At 40.0% G+C, this 24,349-nt stretch overlaps 1 protein-coding gene across 1 annotated transcript in view; it reads right to left on the bottom strand.

The window, feature by feature from the left end:
* Positions 1 to 24,148, bottom strand: part of C9 (complement C9) — an 80,485-nt gene extending 56,337 nt beyond the window's left edge. Inside the window, exons 1-4 of the mRNA XM_010336655.2 lie at positions 23,976 to 24,148; positions 8,045 to 8,150; positions 7,511 to 7,655; positions 6,782 to 6,929 (exon numbers count right to left, since the gene is read on the bottom strand). Coding sequence (XP_010334957.1) covers positions 6,782 to 6,929; positions 7,511 to 7,655; positions 8,045 to 8,150; positions 23,976 to 24,052 — 476 coding nt within the window. The 5' untranslated portion in view covers positions 24,053 to 24,148. The remainder of the gene's footprint in view (positions 1 to 6,781; positions 6,930 to 7,510; positions 7,656 to 8,044; positions 8,151 to 23,975) is intronic.
* Positions 24,149 to 24,349: the final 201 nt, after the last annotated feature.

Here is a 24,349-nt window from a genome sequence, read left to right as displayed (position 1 = left end):
GATTACAAATCTGGATGTTGGTTTTAAGACCAATTTGTCGGCCGGGCACGGTGGCTCAAGCCTGTAATCCCAGCACTTTGGGAGGCCGAGGCGGGTGGATCACGAGGTCGAAAGATCGAGACCATCCTGGTCAACATGGTGAAACCCCGTCTCTACTAAAAATACAAAAAAACTAGCTGGGCGTGGTGGTGCATGCCTGTAATCCCAGCTACTTAGGAGGCTGAGGCAGGAGAATTGCCTGAGCCCAGGAGGCGGAGGTTGCGGTGAGCCGAGATCGCGCCATTGCACTCCAGCCTGGGTAACAAGAGCGAAACTCCGTCTCAAAAAAAAAAAAAAAAAAAAAAAAAAAAAAAAAAAAAAAGACCAATTTGTCAGAGTGTGGGTAATTTACCATAAACTCATGGCTTTTGCAAGAGAAATAATTGAAAGTGTTTCCAACTGCTTGTGGGTTAGTTAAAAACAACATCTTTATATAAATAGCACATTTTAAATAAACTTTAAATCTACAAAGTTGTAAAGTGAACCTGAAGTGGTTCAACTTTAATGGAAGGCAAGTTAAGAAACTGACACATGAATACCTTCCTCAAGACTGACATACAGATGAAACCAAACATCCCTCACTGCCTGTCTCACCAAAAATAGCTTTCATGAAACATGCTATGGTCTTAAAGGTCTCACATGGGCCAAAAATTAGACCTATTAACTTGAATATAAGAAAAAAGAAAAAAAAAAGTATATATTTAGTTTTACTTTTTAAAACAGCTTATTTCTCATGATAGATTAAAATTTTCATCCCAATTCTTTACGAATCTCTGCATCTACAGCCCTGCCATGACCTCATTACAGGCAAAGTATACTTTCCTCCCTGATGGCTTTGTGCTTGGCCATGTGACTTTCTTTAGCCAATGGCATGTAGTTGAGAGTGACAGTGGGGGCAGTTCAAAGCATGGGCATGAAGAGGTCTCATTCATTGCTTTTGCTTTCATATTTTTCTGCCATTGCCTTGAAAATGGCTTCTGAAGGTTAGCCGCTGCCCCTTCAACCTGGCATATCAGTGACCCCAGTGAAAAGCAGAACCAGACCGGCTGTTACGGCCTGAGGTGAAGCTGCCAGTGAAGTCCAGTCTTGTGAGGAACAAACACTTATTTTTGTATCACTACGGTTTTGGTGCAAGCTCTCCACCACAAAGACACAAAATACTGGAAGCAAATGACCTGGGTTGTTTCTTAAACAAGACCTCGGCTACATTTTCTTTATGTGATAATGAACTACATATCCGGTGTATCGACATTAACAGAGACACTGTACCTCTTTGCTTTCAGTGAACAATGAAATCAACCTTTGTTTATATTGATGATTAACTCTTAGGTGACTACTATATCTACGTGTTGTATAGTATTTGCAATTAGCAGGGGGGAATATTAAGACAGTTCATATACACTCTCTGCTTTCGTGCAAATTTTGTTCAAATTAAGGAGTAGAACATAAAATCACCAATTTCAAAAACGAGGCCAAGGAAGAATACACAATCAGCCCTCCATATCTGTGGGTTCTGTGTCTGTGGATTCAACCAATCATGAATTGAAAATATTTGGAAAAATAATTACATCTAGGATGAGCATGTACAGACTTTTTCCCCTTATACTATAGCAACCATTTATATCGCATTTACATTGTATTAGGTATTGAAAGTAATCCAGAGATGATTTAAAGAGTACAGGAGGATGTATGTAGGTATGTGTGAACACTCTGTCATTTTATATCAGGGACTTGAGCATCCTAAAATTTTTGTACTTGTGGGAGGTCCTGGAACCCATTCCTGATGGGTAACAAGGGAGGATGGTACTTGCACTGAATGAGTGCTACATGTGTGTGTTTTACACACCGAGTCTTCAGGAGGAAGAGATCACCATGGTAGATTAATTAAAAGAGTTTTAGAAGAAGAAAGATTTGATCTGGGTTTTGATCTGGGGTGGGTAAATTGGGATGGGGCTAGTGCAGGAAAATGTGTGGGTAAGAGCTCAGAGATGAAAATGGCATGTTATGAGGGTTATGTTCTTCAGATATCCTGTTTGTCTACTCCATAAAGGAATTTTGATAAATTACGCTTTCCTGCACATTTTTAGTTTGACATCCAACATTTTTTCATCTAAAGATTAAGTAGATAAAAAGAATATAATTTCCAAGAATACTGTCATTATTTGTACTTTAACATATAATCATTTTACCACTTTAAAAATAAAATCAATAAATATAAATGCTGTAGTGATGCTGGGTCATACAGCATGGATATTTTTCTAACAGTTGGAAATTTTTAGTTACTTTTATTCCTTTTTATTTTTTAAAAAAAAATAGGCTTTACTTGTTAGAGCAGCTTCTGTTCACAGCAAAAGTGAAGAGAAGGTACAGAGACTTCCTATATACTTTGTGCCCCTTTTTATTCTTGAATTCAAATTTCTATTCCATTTCCTCCACCGAATTTTAACCTAACATAATATAGTTTATCTTTGAAAGTTTTTATTGATTACCTTGTCATACTTTTCTGTGCCAAAAAAGATATTAATTGAAATTTTAAAATATTAAATATTATTTGACCATAGAACTAAGTATTAAAAATTCTTTATTAATAGTAGCATATAGAAGTATATTAACATTTTAAAAATCATTACTAAACGTAAGTAAAATTTTATTGGAAAGCTATCTCAATGAAATGAATGAGTCTTCTTTTTAAATTAACATGTTGGCTCCTGCATCCATGAATAAATATTACTTCATTCATTCATGGTGCTTGGAAGAGACAGTGTTCAGTATCAATTTGATTCTTACTTTTCATTTTTATAGTTGTAAATGCTGAGAATATTTACTCACATAAATAAGTAGATAAGAATAGAAGAAATTTTATTATAACAATGTCACACAATTTTTAATCCCTTTTTCTGGGTTACAGACCAAAATGAGATCCCATAGTTAGTGATGTATCATCCAAAATTAATTTTATAGTCCATTACCTAAAAATTGATTTGGTAATCTTTCACTGTTGATAGAGAGAATTAGAGACCACAAAAACTCTGACACTCTAAGGTGTCAGAGTCCAGGTGAGTACTAACATTTGGAGTTGTTTCTTTTTTCTTTTTTCTCTCTATACTAAAATGTGAGATGGGTGAGGAATGCACTCTGCTCTTAGAAAGAGAGAAGTAAGTAATTGTTTAAAAAAGCAAGAAAGGAGAATGGGCTTGACAACTTGGATGAATTGTCATGCTTATTAATTTTATGAAAAAAATGTACATATGGAAGTTGAGGATTTACTATTTGCTTAGGTAAATAATTGATAGTTGAGGAAATTATTACCTTAAGACTTACTTATCTCCCCTTGGAAAGTTTTTGTGTACCCCATGGTATGCATATCCTAGTTTGAAGGTTATTGTTTTACAGATCAGCAAATTGGCCATTTGGCTGGACCCATCTGGAGAGTTACAGTAAAGTTGATCCACAGTCTAAAGCACAACTAAGGAAGAAATGTTTCAAAAGCTTTGGATTTGGTTCCGCTACAACAGAGACAGCCAGTCTAGTCTAGAATGAGCCAACTTTTTTCTGCCAAGAAACATGAACACTTCTCATGGATGGAAAGTCATCACCTGGGAAATTTAAAAAACCATATACTCTTTGGCAGTGCTTAGAGATGCCTGTGTTCACACCTGCATCTAGAACCACAGGCAGTTCCAATTTACCAGGTAAACTGAAGAGAAAGCTCCCTTCACAGAAGTGGTGTTATGCTTAGATCACAAAAAATAATTCCTTTACATTGTAGATCACTTACAGCTGACTGGATTCATGCTTTTTCAATGAATGCAAGATGGGTTGGGGTATTTCCATAAACACTTCTGGAGAATCTCAGATGCCCCCAAATAAGAGGTTGAAACATTTGTGATACAACTGAATTCTCCTGGCATCAGAACTTAGATGCGAGAGGCCTTCAAATGAAAACAGTATAAAGTAATTACCATGAGCACTTGTGACTTTCACATGTAGAAGAATCTAACTGTATGTGACTGTTGATAGGACTTGTTGAGGTTGTCCAGATTGAATCGGGTAGATGTAGTTTATAAGCATGTTGCTATGATTACGGAGTTTACTCCTATTACCTCTGTTTCACAAAGAATCCATAGCTCCATATAAGAATAACGGAGGTTTATAGTAAGTAAACATGCAATATTAATGATATGCAAGAATATCACAATGTAATAATGTATGTTGTTTTGAAACCTCTTCCTAAGTATTAATTACTGATTTATACCACTCTCCTATATTCTTAATTCAAATATTTGTGTGATAAGTAGCTACTTAAGGAGTTTCATTTTTTAAGGTTAGTTTTGCTTTGAAGTTAAGGTGTCGACGTTAAGACTTACCGATTTTGTAGTGATGTGAGGGAAATGCTGTGGGTGTTGGTTGGAGTTTTAAGGAGCAGCTGGTAAGGTGGTATGGTAGATAAACAGTTTTATAAGAGTCAGAGAAACCTGTTTCAGCTCTGCTAGAAACTAATCAGCCAAATGGCCTTATTTATTTCACTCAGTTCTTATCTATAAAATGAATATAATACCTCCTCTAACAATCTCCCAGGATTATTATGAAAATTTATAGAGCTAGAGCGTGGAAAAAGATTTTGAAAAGTTTAAAGTATTATGCAAATGAAAGTTGTCATAGAACAATAGGTTTTATGAAGACTAAATTTAACATAGGTTATTGCTCATGGTATTGGGGAATTTAATAAAAAATGCTGATGGACTGATTCCGTCAGGGCGTACTTCATTTTTCATTTCTGCTGCTGACCTTTCCCCATAGCTAGGGCCCCACCTTCTTACACAGCCTTGAAGACTCAGCTATGTGATGGTCCCCAACACCAACCCTGACCATGGTAAAGCATGAGGTATCTAGGAATTCCTAGCTAGCCCTGCCTCGTTATGAAACTCCCTGACAAATACTATGCAACAAATTTTTATTTTCCCTGAACAAAGGAAACCAATAGATTATGAATGATTGTTTTTCAGCTAAAAGGGCCAATCTTTCTATATTCTTTTCCTGTAAGACAAACTATAAATTTTCATTGAATGAGAATAAATAACATATGTTAAGCTGTTTTATTTAGATTAAAGAGAAAATTGTTTCTTGGATCCCAATGAAGGCAAAATAAAGTAGTAACGGGCTTTCACCATGGACTCACAATCTTTCTCTGAGGAAATAAATAAAAAGAATCAGGACTCATTTGAGCACACCATGTTGTAGTTACAAGGTCTGGGAAACTCCCATACCATTTACTAAAAAGACCTGCTGAGCTTAGGGCCCTAAGACCATCCATTTGATTCAAGATTCCTACCTCCTGTGGGTAGTGTTGACTGCTGCTTGAACAAGATTTTACAAAGTGCATGAAGGGCATGTGAAATGCTTTATCTGGTGCTTGACTCTTGGCATCCTGAATATTTTTCTTACCTAGATTTAAGAAGTAGAAGTTTCACTTGGCTTAGAGAGAGAAGACATCTCCTTCGTTAGCTAAACTTGATAGAGGTCTTACTGTAGGAACTGCCTAGTACCTTAGTGTAGGGTTTCTCAACCTCAGCACTGACACTTTGGGTCAGGCTGTCCTGTGCTTAGCATCATCTCTGGTCTCTACCCACTACCTGCCAATAGCACTTACCATTCTTACCCCCTCCAAGATGTTACACCTATAATGGTCTCCAGACATTGCCATATGTCTGCTGGGAGAAAAATTACCACTGATTGAGAACCATTGCCTTACCCTTCTACCAGCCATGCTCTTACCATCACCCCTACCTTTTTCCTTTTCCCATCAACATATCCAAGACTGGAGTCCTGTCCCTGAATTTCTTTTCAGGAACTTATTTTCAGTCTTACCTGATGACAATTGACAAACTTTAGAAAGCACTGAATAGATTTTCATTAATTAATAATTAGCCTATTTATCCACCTACCAAGTATTTAGTGAGCACCTACTATGATAATCCAGGCACTGGAATTATGAGGATGAAGAGACACATTATATTATAGGTGATGAACTAAAGCCATATACCATTCCTGTCAATTTTCCCAATTCCTGGAGTACAGATCTCTGCATATAGTCTCTATCTTGCGTAATCCTGAGTTCTAAACTCCAAGACATCCCATCTGAGCTTACAGCCACCTGTCCAGAGCACCTAGGTTTTGTATGGAAAATGAGTGAAATGTCAGCTCTCTATACTGAGAACCAGAACCTCAATATCATCATCCTCTGGCATCAGAACTGCTTCCTCTGATCACATTCCTCCTGGGTCAGCTCCAGAATGCTAGAAACTCCCAAGATTCAGGAGAAGTTCCAGTGGAAAACAGCCTTCCTAGCAATGCAAATATTTGTATTGAATTGCTGGCCCTCCTATTGGAAATTCATTCCAAATGTTAGCATGTCATGTCAATGCTGCTGTGGTCTCCCAAAGGTTCATAAATGAGAAATTTTATCTCTTGCTCGACTGAGAGACAATCATCTAACATCCTGATAGTCTAGTCCATTCCACAGACCCCTACTGAGGCCAGTCCATTTGTCCAAATTATCCTCAGATACTTGTTCAGCACTTCCTTTAAGCTCAAAGGTAGTTCAAAAATAATACAGACCCATCAGCTGTATCACCTGTGTCCCTCACACAAACGCTTCCACCAGTCTCTCACAGTGAAAGTGAGAGAGATGGAGATCATTTTCACTCATCTTCATCTGAAAAAGTTCAAGTGAAATACAGACCCATAGCCTGCTGTTCGTGCCAGCTCAGACTCCTCTACCACTCTGTCTCTGCAGGGAGTACGGGGATCACCTTCACACTCATCCTCATCTGAAAAGTCTCCGCAGTCATTGTCACCATTACACAGAAGTCGTCTCTTTATGCATCTGCCTGCAATCAAGATCAGGAAAGACCCAATGTGTCTAATGCCAAATTTTTTTCTTTCTTTCTGAAGTTATCAAGTGCACTTGGAGGTGAGATATCAGAAAAATACATTTGAGGATGGACACAGTGGCTCACACCTGTAATCCCAGTACTTTGGGAGGCTGAAGTGGGTGGATCATGAGGTCAGGAGATCGAGACCATCCTGGCCAACATGATGAAACCCCATCTCTACTAAAAATACCAAAAAAATTAGCTGGGCATGGGTGGCGCATGCCTGTAGTCCCAGCTTCTTGGGAGGCTGAAACAGGAGAATTACTTGAACCCAGGAGGCAGAGATTGCAGTGAGCCGAGATCACGCCACTGCCCTATAGCCTGAGTGACAGTGCGAGACTCTGTCTCAAAAAAAAAAAAAAAAAAAGAAAGAAAAAAAAATACATTTGAGTTCTTTTTTCAGAATATACAGACAGCCCTTTTTGGGGCCTTTCACACTTGGAAATCCAAGCGTCTAAAAGCACATTCTTTTTTTTTCTTTTCTCTCAGGAAGCCACACAGAAACCTGCAATGAACAACTGGAGCACAAAGCTGACCTGTATTGCATTGGAAGTCATCGCCACAGTCATCCTCAGCATCCTCACAGGGCTCTGTAGGCACACACTGTCGCCTGTCTCCCACAGCGTCGGTGCACCGCCTCCCATTATATTGTCCAAAGGCCTCAATGCTCCTTGAACGAAACTGCACAATATCAGTTGGAAAGATTAGAATTTCTAATGCCGCAAAAGGGGTATGGTTTAAAGGTGCATCCACACGACTAGATCCCTCTAATGAGTCAATGGTTTTAAGATAGAAGCAGTGGAAGCAGTCACTCATGTGATTTAGGGTAACACTCTGCATTCTAGGTCTGGCAGCCTCTTATACAGATGAGTCCTCTGGACACTTAGTTAGTATTCTGTACAACATTAAGATTTCCTGGCAAGGTTGGCAACATACATTTAAATGTTCATCTCTCTTTCTGGGTTTGGAACTCAGTTTGGGGCTCCCTGCCTCATAGTCATTTTTCTGGAGAGGCTAGCAATACAGTTTCTATTTGGGAAGGTCAGCGGGGAAGGGAGATGAACACTTACCATTTGTTTGAGGCAGGGATCGCATTGTGACCATTCACTCCAGGGGCTCATTCTGCAGTCTATCCGTGATATAGAGTCACTGCTTTCTGATGGCTCTGGGCCATAACTAAGATAATAAAACATGCAAGTTTATAATGACCATTACGTATATGTTTCCAAGAAGTCTTCACAAACACAGTTGACTTTGTATTTTATCCTCTCTCAAACTATACCAATTACCTTTTTACTATATCTCTCATTTCACACTTGATTGCATTCTGTTTTGTATTTTCAACTCATCTTTCTGTTTAATTCTTGTCTGTATTGTAATTTAATTTTTAACCTAACAACAAAATAATGGCAAGGAGGAAAATTAACAAACCATCTTTCCAGGTGTTTTATATTGATTAATCTTATATTTTCAACTAGATTATAAACTCAATGAAGCTAGAAATCTGATTTTATTTTTTTGTGTGTATGACTTTCTTCCCATTCACCCTACCCACCTCCCTCCAAGACTCTGGTGAGGCTAAGCTACCTCATTTTCTTGCAAATTTAAGCCAGTCAGCCCAGGCCTAGCCATTCCTGTAGCAGGAACCTCATAAATCAGGCTTCCCCTCTCTGGAATTCTATATGCCCTAAACTGGATGCTTTGCCACTTCACACTTCAGTGCGGGACTTATTCCTGATCTTTCTGAGTTTTAATATCATGTATTTTGGCACTTATGCCTCCCTTTCCACCCCCAGGCCCACTGTTCAGCAGTGCTTTTCTGGCTTTCAACTTTTCTTTCTCTGTTGCTTCACCATTTGAGTTTCTTCTGGTTGCAATATCACTTGCGATAATTATCAAAAAAGAAAACACAACAGAACCAGAAACCACCAAACAAGAATCCTACCCATTCCCTACCTCTGCTTGCCTGACCTAAAGTGTCAGGTCCTTTCTATAGCTGCCCTTCCTGTAGCTAACCCTCTTAAACCACAGGAAAGGCTAGGCGAGGCCAATCTCCTCAAATGCTCTAGATCCCAGCTCCCCTTAGAGACTGATTCATTGAATATCTCCTTCCTTTTAAAATCTCCCTCTCTACTGTTTCCTCTCCATCTGTAGTATAAAGTGTTCAAGTTTGTGACGTTAAACATAAAAAGCCCATGAATGAACAAATCATGCACCCTCCCTGACTTCACATTTTCTTTCAGCCGCTCCCGTCTCCCTCCTGTCCTTCACAATGACACTTCTTAGAAGAATTGCTGGAAATACATTTATGTTTTTGTGTCATCCAAAGAACAAGTCTTATCTCTTCCTCTAAATTCTACATGCCCTTTTAGTTACTTCTAAATTCTCTGGTCTTTTTAGCGAAGTTTCTTGAGAAAGTAGTTAGCACCCTTGTCTCTTATTTCTTACATCCCAAACAATTCTCGACCCTCCTGCCCTGTGAACACTGCTCTTGCCCAAGTCCTTGATGACTGCCATGTGCCTCACTGTTCCTTTCAGTTTTTATCTTACTGACTGTTTCATGGCATTCAATGCATTGACCATGGTTACTCTTCAGAACACTCTCTTTCCTTGGATCATAGGCTCTTCCTTTTATTTCTCTTTTCTTTTCTGCCTAGTACTCCTACTCTTCTATGCAGGCCCCTCTTCCTCTGATGGTCCTTGAAATACTGATTTTCCATCAAGGTCCTGTCCTTGGAGCTCTCTCTTTTATTTTTCTCTATATTTTCCCAGAACTTTGGTTTTCATGTTTATGCTAATTACACTGTATTCATCTGTTCTCACGTGGCTGTAAAGAACTACCCGAGACAAGGTAACGTATAAAGAAAAGAGGTTAAATTGACTCAGAGTTCCACAGGCTGTACAGGAGGCATGACTGAGAAGGTCTCAGAAACTTACAATCATGGCAGAAGGGTGAAGGATAAGCAAGCACATCTTCACATAGCAGCAGGAGAGAGAGAGAGGGAGTGGAGGGGGAAGTGCTACATACTTTTTAACATGATAATTCCATCATAAGAAAAGCAAAAGGGAAGTCCAGTCCCATGATTCAATAAACTTCCACCAGGCTCCTCCTTGAACACGTGGGGATTACAATTCAACATGATAGATGAGCGGGGACACAGTGCCAAACCATATCATTCTGCTCCTGGCTCTTCCCAAATCTCATGTTCTCACATTTCAAAATACAATGATGCCTTCCCAACAGTCCCCTAAAGTCTTAAGGTATTCCAGCATTAACTCAAAAGTCCAAGTTGAAAGTTTCATCTGAGACAAGGCCCTTCTGTCTACGAGCTTGTAAAATAAAAAACAAGTTAGTTACTTCTAAGGTACAATGGGGGTACAGACATAGGGTAAATGCTCCCTTTCCAAAAAGAGAAATCAGTCATGAGATAAGGGCTACAGGCCCCATGCAAGTCTAAAACCCAGTTGGACAGTCATTAAATCTTAAAGCTTCAAAATGACCTCTTTTGACTCCATGTTTCATGTTCAGGGACTGCTGATGCAAGGATCAGCTCTGCTTCTGTGGTGCTGCAGGTTATAGACCCTGCAGCTGCTTTCACCAGCTGACATGGAGTGTCTGCAGTTTTTCCAGGTACATGGAGCAAGCTGTTGGTGGATCTACAATTCTGGGTTCTGGAGGATGGTGTCCCTCTTCTAACAGCTCTGCTAGGCAGTATCCCAGTGGAGACTCTGTGCAGGGACTCAAACCCAACAGTTTTCCTCCACATCGCCCAAGTAGAGATGCTCCATTATAGCCCCATCCCCACAGCAAACTTCTGCCTGGACATCCAGGCGTTTCCATACGGCCTCTGAAATCTAGGTAGAGGCTCCTAATCCTCAACTCTTGCCTTCTGTGCACCTGTAGGCCCACACCATGTGGAAGCCACCAAAGCTTGGGGTTTGTACTCTCTGAAGCAGTGGCTTGAGTGGGGCCCCTTTTAGCCACTGCTGGAGTTGGAGTGGCTGTGATGCAGGGTGATATGTCCCGAGGCTGCACAGAGCAATGGAACCCTGGGCCTGGTCCATGAAACCATTTTTATCTCCTAGGTATCTAGGCTGTGATGGAAGGGCCTGCTACAAAGGTCTCTGAAATGCCCTGGGGGCATTTCCCCCTTAGTCCTGGCTATTAACATTTGGCTCCTCTTTATTTTTGCAAATATCTGCCGCTGACTGGAATTTCTCCCCAGAAAATGAGTTACTCTTTTCTACCTCATTGTTAGGCTGCAAATTTCTCAAGCTTTTACATTCTGCTTCCCTTTTAAATATAAGTTCTCTTTGCTTATGCAAATGAGCATAGGATTTTGGAAGCAGACAGGACATATCTTGAACACTTTGTTGCTTAGAAATTTCTTCTACCAGATGCCCTAAATCGTCTCTCTCAAGTTCAAAGTTCCACAGATCCCTAGAAAAGGGGCACAATGCCACCAGTCTCTTTGATAAAACATAGCAAGAGGACCTCTGCTCCAGTTCCCAATAAGTTCCTCATCTCAATCTGAGACCACCTCAACCTGGACTTTATTAACAGTGATAGTGAAATCACTATCAGCATTTTGGCCAAAATCATTCAAAAAGTCTCTAGGATGTTCCAAACTTTCCCTCATTTTCCTGTCTTCTTCTGAGCCCTTCAAACACTTCCAACATCTGTCTGTGACCTAGTCCCAAAGTCACTTCCACATTTTCAGGTATCTTTAAAGCAATGTCTCACTCTTGTTAACAATTTTCTATATTAGTCTGTTCCCACAGGGCTATAAAGAACTACCTGAGACTGGGTAACTTATAAAGAAAAAAAGTTGAATTGACTCACAGTTCCACAGGCTGTATAGGAGGCATGGCTGGGGAGACCTCAGGAAACACAATCATGGTAGAAGGGTGAAGAAGAAGCAAGCACATATTCACATAGCAGCAGGAGACAGAGAGTAAAGAGGGAAGTACTACACGTTTTTAAACAACCAGATCTCATGAGAACTTCATCACAAGAACAGCAAGGGGGAAGTCCACTCCCATTATTAAATCGCCTTTCACCCGACCTGTCCTTCAATACATGGTGATTACAATTTGACATGAGATTTGGGTAAGGACACAGAGCCAAACAGTATCAGACATTCAGAGATAAGTCAGCAGCCTAGACATCTCTCCTGAATTTTAAACTTTTGAATGCAACTTCCAATGGGACATTGCACTTGGAGGTCTTCATGGCTTATTGAACTCAAAGTATTTCCAAATGAGTGCATTACTTTTTCTCCCTTCTCAAATGTGCTTCTTCCTTACATTTATTGTCTTGGTAAATGGTACTTCCATTTATGCAGTCACCCTAGCCGGAAACCTGGTGAACTCCAATACTCATATATGCCATCTAATCAACTACAAAAATATGTTGTTTGCAGTCTTGTAAATGATTCTCAAACCCATCCATTCTCTTCATTTCTTTCATGTTCTCCTTGTCTATACCAACATTATATATCTCCCAGATAATTACAAAAATTACTCTCTAATTCAGTTTCCACAAAGCATACAGAGGGGTCTTTCAAAATGCAAATTTGATCTTACCATTCAGTTACCAGAACCGTTTCAGTAGCTTCCCATCACTCTTGTGATAAAGTCTAAGTTTTTCTTAATATAATACAATAGACAGAATAATGACTCCCAAAGATATCCATGTTCCAGTCCCTGGTACCAGTGAATATGTTGCCTTACATGAAAAGGGGCTTTGCAAATGTGATTATGGGAGATCATCCTGTATTATTTGGTGGGCCCGTTCTGGTTACATGGGATCTTTAAAGGAGAAGAGTGAGGGAGGGAGATGTAAAGACAGAAGAGGCAGGAGAAATTCAAAGCATGAAAAGGGATTCCACCTGCTGTTGCTGGATCTGAGATGGAAGAAGAGGGCAGTGAGCCAGGAAGCACAGGCAGCTGTAGAGTCTGGGAATAGCAAGGACATGATTCTTCTTTAGAGCCTCCAGAAAGGAATCCAGCCCTGCCAGCACCTTGATTTTAGCCCAGTGAAACCTAATTCAATTTTCTGACTTCTAGAACCATTAGATAATAAATTTGTGTTTTAAGTCACTATGTTTGTAGTAATTTCTTACAGCCGTGATAAGAAACAAATGCACATTGCCTACAGAGCTCTATATGACCTATCCCCTTCCGAATTCTCCAACTTTTCTCCACTTAAGCTCCAGCTACACTGAACATTAAAATTTTAGGACAAGCCACTTTCTCTCATGTCTTCAGGTTTTTAACCATACTATTCCCTATTCACTACATTTATCTCATCTTGTACTTACGTTATTTTTTTCTGAGAACCTGCCTTAACCTCCTAGTGTAACTTAGTTTTCTATGTCCTCATATTTCATTTAATTAATTATTTACTCTTTCACTTATCTATTCATCAAATATGTATTAATTTCCTATCATTGGCTAAGTACAGGGGTTACAATGGTGTTCAAAACAAAACAAACAAACAAACAAAAAAACATGATCCCAAAATGGAAGTTGAAATTCTAGCTAAAAATACCAGTGAGCTTGGGGACTTTCCTGTTTTGTTCAGCTTGAATATCAAATACCTGGAATATAGTAGGTATTCAGGAAGGGTTGTTTTATTTTTAAATGAATAAGTGAATAACTAAAAGAGGAGGAGAGAAGTCCTTAGTCATGTGGTTTTGGCCAAATCTAGACCTGTATCTCTCTAGGGTGTGATATCCTGGGGGAATCATCCGCATGATTTTTGAACAAGGATTGCAAGGCAGGCTTCCTGGCTGGAGGTGGCATTTTTGTAAGCCTGGCCCTTGCCTACATCTTCCAGTGTGTCAGGATGTGTGATAAGCTTCTATCTTCTAAAATTGCAGGCTACAGCTGTATTACATAGGATGGCAAAACTTCTAGAAGAACCTGCTTTCTTGGAATTCTGAGTACTAGTGCATATCTGAAACCACATGGCTAAGAAATTCTCTGCTAGAATGTTTCTATGAAACTACAGCCTTATCTGGCACTAACAGGCCTCATCAAGAGGCAATAGCACATATACCTTAATGCCCATAGCAGTGGATCTCAATACCAAGTATATATCATAATCCTTAGATATTAAAAATAGGAATTGTAAAACTATGATCCTCATTCCATACTGATTAAATCAAGCTCTCTGAGGATGGGCTCTAGGCATCAATGTTTAAAAAAAGTTGCTCAGGTGAGCCAGGCATGGTGGCTCACACCTGTAATACCAGCACTTTGGGAGGCCTAGGTGGGGGGATCACGAGGTTAGGAGTTAGAGACCAGCCTGGCCAACATGGTGAAACCCATCTCTCCTAAAAATGCAAAAATTAGTCGGGCATGGTGGCACATTCCTGTAATCCCAGTTACTCGGGAGACTGAGACAGGAGAATTGCTTGAACCCAGGAGGTGGAGGTGGCAGTGAGCTGAGAAAAAAGTTACCCAGGTGATTCTCATGTTCAAACAATGTTGAGAAACACTGCTTGGCAACATCTGGTGAAAATCCATGATATCTGAAAGGTGGACCTCAAGTAGGTGTAGGAGTACTCATTATGTCGTTACCCAAGATTGAAGCCACCACGTACCTACCTAAAATCGTCTCTGAGCTGGTGTCCTTTCTGAGTAGGAACTCAGAAAGGTATTTGATATTTAAGCTGTTCCTGGTATTTGATATTTAAGCTGGAAAAATGGAAATGTCCCCAAGCTCACTGGTATATTTAGCTAAAATGTAAACTCGTCTAGCTAGTTCGTTTGGAGATCATGGTTTTTGTTTTGTTTTGTTGTTTTGAACACCATTGTAACCCCATGCTTAGTCAATAATAGGAAATTAACAAATATTTCAAGAATGAATAGATGAAGAAAGTGAATAATTAAGTGAAATATGAGAACAAGGTGCTATAAGAATATGTACATAGAAAACTAAATTACACTAGGAGGTAAAGGAGCCTCCGTAACCTAAAGAACATCATTGGTTTCAGGAATTGCTCTAGACCCTGTTTATTAACATTTCTATAATCTTTTTAATGTCTGATTTCTCCAGTATTAGTGCTGTTGCCTTGAACTGGATTATCTGTTTTCGTCTATTATTTTTGTGTTTGTCATTTACTTAGATGACTATAGTAACATTTTGTTTCAACATTTCCCCAAGATAGATTACTTCCTTTGTTCCGGAAACCTCATCTTTCTCACCTGCCACTCAGACAAACCTCAGTGAATGCTGGTTCAGAAGATACTATACATACTGGAGAATCATGCATGGAAGGTAAAAATCACTGTAAATATTCCAGAGTGAGTTACAGTCCATTCCTGGATAAATCTAGAACCCAGCTGGGGCTGTTAATCCTCCCTACGCAGAAGTGACTAGACCCTGCTCCAATGATACTGGCATTACCTCTAGACGGTTCTCTAACATTGTTTGCAATAACAATAGGCCCACATTGACTATATGTACACTTACTTCCTTCTTAGCTTCTAACTCAAGAACTTCTTTTTTTTTTTTTTTTTTTTTTTTTTAAGGTATGACTCACACTTTGGACTCAGTACAAAGCACCAGATCTTTGCCTTTGATCTTTTATTCCCCTCCTGGACTGTGATTTGAGTTCATTTCCTGAATGATTCAACATATCTCCATAGGAAGGTTCTTACCGATCACTCTCTTGCCCTGGGAGTAGGACTTATGTCCTCTGAATGTTAAGTTCAATATATGAGTTTTCTAGGGCCACCATAACCAAGTACCATAGACTAGGTCCCTTAAATAACAGAAATGTATTTTCTTGCAATTCCAGAGGCTAGAAGTTTGAAATCAAGAGACGGTTGTTTTGGCTCCTTCTGAGGTCCCACTCCTTAGCTTGTAGATGGCCATCTTCTCCCTGTGTCTTGACATGGCCTTCCCTGGTGTCTGTGTTCCAATTTCCTCTTCTTATAAGGACATCAGTCATATTGGATGAAGGCCTACCTAATGACCTCATTTTAACTTAACTACCTTTTTAAGGCCTTAACTGAAAATACAGTCACATTAGCAGATTAGAACTTCAATATATGAAATGGTGGTGGTGGTGGCAGGAGTAGGGGAAGATACAATTCATTCAGCCCATAATACTCATAAATGATTTGGATTAAGTAAAAACTTATATTTGTCTATTCATTTTACTAGACAACTTTCAAAGTTCATTTTCTCATTAAACCTTTACTATCTTTTTTTGGTAAAGTTGGTAAGCATTACTAGCTATGTTTTATAGATGGGAAACTAGAAGTGGAGAATTATACTACATACCCAAAGTTGAACAGTTTGTAGGAAACTGGGTCTAGAATTGACAACTCTTCACTCTTAGTTCAGTGCAGTGTTTCCCTGTCTCCTGTGCTGGCTTCCCCCACCCAACCTAAACCCTCTTTGAAATAAGCTGAGTGGTCAGAACATATTTGATAATTTCTGCATCTGATAGTCTCATGATTTTTAGACACCTTGAAATATAGCAAGTTAACAAGAATGCAAGTATTTTTAAACATATAGAAGGCCCAGGCAAAGCATGTCAGTTGGACAACCTGACTCTCACCTAAATCTGTTTTAAGCTTACACCTAAATGATGTCAAATTAGGCTAAAATAAATTGAAAATTGTTTTAACACCTGGTTGTTTTGCCTTCACTATACCAGGTACCTGGCTCTCTGGAAGCACAGTAAAAGCAGAACTCATGGGAATTATTAGGAGGGAATAAAAGTCATGCAAAAAGAATATATTATTGAAAGAATATGCCACATAAATATTAAGAAAGAAGATCGGTGATCTTGAATAGCTTCTTGTGTCTTTCATCCTCTGATCCCAGCACCCCATCCTCAGCCCACTTAACTCACTCAGCAGATCATCTTTTGTAGTTCAAGGACTGCATACGTATAGCACTTACCACCTGCCTATCACCCTGCTGTGCTATTAGGCTGAGTGGAGAAGTATTTGTAAAACACTTTCTGGTTTCTTAGATGAAATGTTTATCAAAGAAAATATACCTCCAAGTGTTTCAATCTCAGCTTGAAAGTCACTTCCTAGATCAAAGTGATGTACAGCAACATGGCAGGAGATCTACTTCTGGGCCAGAAATGCATTAAATGAAGGATCATCGATGTATGTGTGGTCCTATTATCCTGCCATGAAGAAAACTTTCCAGTTTGAGAAAAAGAAAGCCTCAGTAGAAGCTCGCATTCTAGGACACTTTGTAGGAGGCCCAGTCAGGAAAGCACTTACTTTATGAAGGAATCTTTTAGTCAATAAATACGACAATGTGACTCTTTTGAGTGGAGAAATGTAAGCTAATTAGGACTATATTGTAAACCAATGGATCTGACACAGTTTCTTTAGTTCATGTAACCATCAAGATGAAAAGCTAATATAACAGCAGTGTACAACACTAAGTTTTTTAAGAACCTTTCCTGATTTCTCAAGTCTTATTTAAGAGCTTCTCTCATGTACTTGAAATGGGCCAAGGGTCAACAACCTTTACTGAGGACCTGGTACATGTCAGAAATTGTTCTAGTGGCTAAGGCTACAAGAAAGACTATGTCCTTGCCATCATGGGGCCTATACTCTAGTGGGTAAGATATAATAAACAAGTATGCTAGGAAATACAACATGCAATATTACTTAAGACATGCAAGTTATGAAGGAAAATAAAGCGGTTTGGGTAAGAAGATAGTGAGTACCCTAGGACTGGAGTTGGGAGAGAGGGTAGTGCAAGAATCCTCTCAGAAGTGGTGTGGTGCTTTAAAAATACGTCCAGAAATTATTTTTTACCCTTCCCATAAAAAGTAGGGTTTAAGTGTGCTTCTCTTGAAGTTGGCTGGGCCTTTGTGACAGCCTTGATGAGTAGAAGGCAGAGGAAGTAACACTGTATGACTTTTAAGGCTGGGTTACAAAAGGCCATGCAAATTCTGCTGGTTTATCTAAAGACGTTTGCTCTGAAAGCCTTCCACCACTATGCATGAAGCCACCTGGGAGCATGAGGGGAAAGCGGGGAGAGAGAGAGATTCCTAAGGACACTCAATTATTCAGCTCCCCAGCTGACTGAGTCTTCCCAGCCCAGGTGACAGACATGTGAGGGTATAAGCCATCAAGATGACCCCAGCCCCAGCCACCAACTGACTACAACTGTGTGGGAGATCCATGAGAACTGCTCAGTTGAGCCCAGGCAACCCCTGGATTTAAGAGCAAAATAAATACTTGCTATTCTTGTAAGATATTATTTTGGAATGAGTTGTTACACTGCAAAAAAAATAAACAGAGTAGAAGGTGATAGTCGATTAGGGGACTGAATGAATTCTGAGGGGAAGCTCTGTGAGGGTCTGGTTAAAGTTTTCCAAGCTAAGAGAAAAATAAGTGCAAAGGCCCTGGTGTGGCACATTGGAGGCACCACCAGCGTGGTGTCAGAGCAGAATGAGCAGGAAAGAGAGTGCAGATGCCCCTGGGGAACAGGGAAGGTGCAGCTCTACCTTGCAGGCCACGGATAGGCATTTGGATCTGATTCTGAGCTAGCTGGGAATACTTAGAGGAGTTGGAGAGCAGAAGTAACGCTCAGATTTGTGTTTTTTAATGATTTATGTGGTCGCTGGATAGAGAATTGACTACTAGGGAGTGGACAAAAATCAAGGCAGGCAAGAAATAATAGTGATTTGGGCTGGAGTGGTTCCTATGGAGATAGTGAAAAGCAAGCAGTTTGGGATATGTTTAAAGATAGTACCAACAGGATTCACTGTTGAGTTGCAAGTGGGAATGACACACGTAGAGGCGTCAGATATGACTCCCAGGTTTTAATCTGAGTAACTTGGTGAATGGTAGGGTGCATAGGGATGAGTAGAGAAATCAATTGGCATGCTCCAGACATGTTTGGGCTGCCTATTAGATTTTCGAGAAGAGTTGTTGACTAAGCAATTGGTCACTGGGCTCAGGGAAGCAATTGCACTGGAGGTAGAGATGTGGGTTGTCAGAGCCTAAGTGGTATTTCACCATAGGTATAGATGTGTGGAAGTCAGCATATAAGTGGTATTACACCATAGATATAGAGGTGATGTTGTCAGAATATAAGAGGGTATTTCATACCATGAGACTGAATGCAAGGGAGTGGGTCTAGGGTAATGTGGAGAAAGGTGCCAACAGTTTTTTTAAGTTACAACATGTTTGTGTGCCATTGAGAATGATTCAGTAAAAGGGAAGTATTGATGCTGCAGGAGGAAGGTGGCAGAATTATAGGAGCAAAGTCCTCGTTTAGGCTAGAGCAGAGGAAGCCAGTATGCAAGTGGGCTGGCAAAGCTTCCCAACAGCATCACAGACCTCACTTGGCTCAGGTGCAATAGGGGAACTTGACTGAGTTCCAACTGTCATTTCTTTGTTAGCATTCCTTACTAGACTGTAAGCCCCAGGAGGGCAGGGACCCTCTGTAATGTGTTTAACATTATACTGTAGTTCCTGACCCAACGTCTGGCTCATTCTGCAAACTTGATAACTGTTTGCTGTATTAAAAGGATGAATAGACAAATTACCATATTTGGCCAAATGTAGTTCATAAATATCTGTTAACTTGCACTGAATATAAAAATGAAAAACTTAGGTGAATATAACCAAAGCAGGAGGAAAAAGTGATATTTTAAATATCTTGAGTTTGTTAGATAGCCAAAACTCTTTTATTAATGAATGTTTGGATATTTTTCCAGATTGTTGAGATACATTGAATTAAAGTAAGCTAAATAATAATTGCTAACATTCGTGAGTGCTTATATGTGTCAGGAATTCTTCCCTAAAGCCTTTCTATATATCATCACACTTAATTCTTACATCATCCCTTAAATATCTGCTACTATTATTATTACACTTTAAAGATGAGGACCTGAGCCACAGAGATGGTAAGGAATTGCTCTCAGATTGGACAGCAGCTGCTTGATGGCAGAGCTGGGTTTGAAACCCAGTCAACCTCTTTCAGAGCCCAGGTAACTAGTCGCTTCCTGACCTTCTAACCCCTAGTCTAGTACTGCTTAGCTATTTGAAAAGTGAAGAACAAATTAAATATGAAAATAACTCCAGTAAAACATACCATGGTAGAGTTAAAGGATGAATGACAAACTGAGAAAAATATTTGTAATTCATATCAGAGACAAAGACTAATTTATGAAGTGATCATAGAAATACGTAAGAGAAAGACAAGAGACTCAATAGAACAATGGACAAAGGAAATGAATAGTTCACAAAGGAAAACATACATATGGCCTTTAAATGTATGAACAAATGCACAATCTGATTCAATAAGAGAAAGGCAAATTAAAGCTAGGCCAAAATACCTTTTTTTTTTTTTTTAAACCTATGAGATTGACAGGTATCAAAAGATTGGCCCATAGTTCCTGTCGCAAGGCTGAGAGAAACAAGGACTCTCATATGTTGGTGGTAAATGTGCAAAGTAATACAAATAGGGCAATTTTAGCAATGTCACAAAGTAATTTCTTTTGACTCAGATCACTTCTGGGAATTAATCCTCAGATACTCCTATCCACTTACAAAATGATATATAAACAGAGATATTCATCGCAACACTATTTCTAGTGCAAACAATTAGAAACACCCAACGTTCATTAATAAGAGGCAAGTTACCTCAGCTGTTTATCCACACAGTGAAAAATTAATCAGCTATGAGAATGAGGAAGCTCCCTCATACTGACTTAGAAAGTTACCCAGGATATGCCACAAAGTTAAAAAAAACAGAGAGAGAGAAAGTACAAGATAGTGTATATAATCTGATGTCATTTGCAAAAGACCAGGAGACAATAAGAGTACATGTGAGTCTATGCTTGAATCTACAAAACAACTACCAGAAGGATACTCAGAAGCCCATACATGTGACAACTTCTAGAGGAAGAATGAGGTGGGAGTGGAGAAGTGTTTTAAAACACTTTATATATACTTTACATATAATAACACAAATCTCATGGAAAGTCATGAGTGGAGAATGAAAGATAATCAATGTATACCTTGCTTTATTTTTTGATCTTTGAACCCTGGGCATGTTTTGTTATTTATGAATTAGAGAGAAAAAACAATGGTAGCTACAGTCACAGAGCACTTCCAGATTGCCTGGCACTGTGCTAAGCATGTTTAGTCATCTCAGGTATTCCTCACAGCAGGACCCACTCTTTTTTCCATTTAGCAGATGAGGGACAGGTTTAGAGAAGTTAAGGAATTTACTTAAGGTGCAGAGCTAGTAGGCCCCCGGCTGCAGAGGCAGTGCTCTGAGCTATTAGTCTGCTCTCATGGTGAATGTTAACATTTATGTACTACCTTGAAAATTGTAGGAGATGATGCCCCCCTCATGGCCAGTTCTCAAAGAAAGAAAGAAAGAAAGAAAAAGAAGCAAAAAGAAAAACAATAGTTAGAAATCCCTGACAGTTCTCCAGTAATAATAGCTCACTGTAGCTGTGGCATAAGATGTCTTCAGCCATGTGAGAGCCCTGAGGGCTAACTGTAACTCCAACCTTTTCTTCCTAAACAAGAAAGATATCAAAGTGAAAGCACAGCAACAGTATTATTATTTTAAATCCCTGACATTTATTAAGTTCTTACCACGCACCAGGCACAGATGTCATAAGTACATTGCATGTATATCTATTTAATGTTCACCACAAAAGCCTTATTAGATAGACGCTATCGTTCCCACTGTGTTGGGTTGAATTGTGCCTGCCCACCGTGCCTAAAAGGTATGTTGACGTTCTAAGCCCCAGACAATTATTTGGTCCTAAATATCAAGTAAGACTAGGACCTTATTTGGAAATAGGGCCTTTACAGAGGTAATCAAGTTAAAATGACATCGTTAGGGTGGGCCCTCATCCAAAATGACTGGTGACCTTATAGAAAGGGGAGGTTTTTATAAAGACATACACAAAGGGAAGATGATGTGTTGATGGCCATGTGATGACAGAGACGATTTGAAACAACAGAACTGCAAGCCAAAAAAAAAAAAAAAAAAAAAAAAACACAGGAGAGTGCTGGCCACCACCAGAAACTAGGAGAGACCCTTCCCAGAGTGCCAGGGGTAGCATCGCCCTGCCAACACTTTGGTTTCAGATTTCTAGCCTCCAGAACTGCGAGACAATACATTTCTTTTGTTTGAAGCCATCCAGCTTGTGGTGCTTTGTCACGGCAGTCCCAAGACATAAATGCAACCACATCTTACAGACAAGGGAACTGGTACAGAGAGGCCAAGCAACTCACCCAGATTGACGCGGTTGCTAAGTAATGGCGCCTTGACCTGACACTGGGAAGTCTAGCTTCAGAGGAATGCTTTATTCTGATTAAATTGATATCTTTAAAAGTTATTTTGCAAATTTCAGTTAGCTATTATTCAAACAAATCATTTCACTTCATGACTGAGGTCTCTGAACACTCTGTTTTGACCTCAACCCCGTCAAAGGTCGAAGCACAGAGCGTTTAGGGCAGGGCAACCCTGGCAAACTCAAAAGGGCATAGCGATGGGAGCCACGAAGCCAGACCAAACTCAGCCGTGCAGCTGCGGGAGCTGGGGGGGCCAGCCAAGGGGCTTTCCGGTCCTCCCTGAAACAGCTGAGTGTGGCCAGGACCCAGGGGGTGTGCACTTCAAAGCAATTGAAGTCTTCCCCACAGCCTCTCATTTTTGATCAGCAGGAGCACCACCTAGGAATGTGGGTTGTTTGAATTATTTTTTTTAACTTAAGAAAGGGTCAGGTGAAGTTCAAGAGGGCTAAAGCAACTTGCAGGAACCGCCTTTCCAAATCCCTTTTGTGCCCGGATGCCCACTAAACAAAAGTATTTCCTGAATGATGCAATGCTTTACAGATAATATGGAAGGAGGAAGGGATGAAGGAAAGGTCTGGTTGAGCACTGGGTCCAGAGTCAGTGTTCATCTGTGTAGCGCCTCTGGGTGCCCCCTCCTGAAAGATGCAGCCTGTGAACAAACCACTTGGTGAGTGGAGCCCAGGCTGAATGGTGGCCTCCAACTACAGCCAAAAAGCAGGCAAAGATGCGCCGGAGATGGACATCAAACTTCAAAACAGCATTTGGGCAAACCAAGAGTCAAATGACTGATGGGGAATTGGAGGCAGGTTATGGTTATGTCTGAGCAGAGGAACAAGGTTTGAGCAGGCATTTCCCCCAGCCGTACTGCAGAAGTGAGGAATATTTCAATAATTTCAGTGGAATGGATCATCCTGTATTGAATTATACAGGTTGATATCTACTCCCATGACTCCAGGACGGAAGGAAGGATGCCTCATGGGGCCCTAACCTCCACCATTTCTAAGTACAGTGTAGGTGTTCAATAAACACTTATCTGGGCAATTTGTTTCCTACATGACTTGCCATGAGCTCTGCGATCCCGAATAGGATCAGAGAAAAAGTGTCTTTGGTGGAAGCTTGAGTGACAGGCCTGCATCACTGCAATTCTGGAATGGAAGAAATATGACCTAAATCCCAAATGGTCCTAAACAAAATGCATGCCTCTGGACACAACTTGCCATGTCAAGGAAAAGAAACAGAATTGTTCACCTTTGGCTAATGTAGAGGCAAAAGGTTCTTGTATCCAAATATTAAAGGTATGAGACATTGAGGCAGGGTAAGGGAAAGATTAATTTCCTTACTTTTAAACTTCTCAGACATCAGGCACTAATAAACCCAGGTTTATCATACATGGGTGAAAACAAGCTTTATTTTATAATTCCAAATATTTAAAGAATACCTCGACCTTAACATTTGAATGCCTTCTTTAAAATAAATCCCCAGAAACAGCAGCAGATTTCCACAGAAAACTCGCAAAGATGCATCCTATGTATTTTCCTATCTCTTTTCAAAGTTTAAATGCTAGGGCTCTATATATAGCAATGTGGATTAACATTGTTATGTACTTTGCTGCTAGGAAGACCTTGAAATGCTAATCCTACAGGAAACTCCTGGAGACAAGCAGAAAAGTAGCTGACTTACCTGGGAGTGACGTTTGCTGTGAGGATGCTGATTTTTAAAATGCAGATTGCAACCGCAAAGCTCTGGCTGGCTGACATGCTGCTCTTGCTGGGTGGCTGCAAGTGGGGTGGCAAGGCAGGTGGGGTAAGGCATTTATTTGCAAAGGGCCAGAGGACAGGGAACAAGTATTGTTTGTCTGCACTCAGGGTTTTTGTCAATTTGGGTGGCCTGGGTGCTGAAGTCCAACTAAAGAAGAGTCATTTTGTAATTCTTGGCCTCTTGTTTTCTCATATTGACAAATAGATGTGGGGCAATGAGCCTGTGAATGCTAAAGTCCCTAAGTCCCTGAACAGCAGTGCTGTGTTAAAACAGAAACAAAGGCCAGGTGTGGTGGC

The sequence above is a fragment of the Saimiri boliviensis genome, chromosome 1 (assembly GCF_048565385.1).
Source record: "Saimiri boliviensis isolate mSaiBol1 chromosome 1, mSaiBol1.pri, whole genome shotgun sequence".
In the NCBI taxonomy this organism is placed as follows: Eukaryota; Metazoa; Chordata; class Mammalia; order Primates; family Cebidae; genus Saimiri; species Saimiri boliviensis.
Note: the sequence above shows the minus strand (reverse complement) of the source record. Positions and strands in the feature narration are given on the sequence as shown.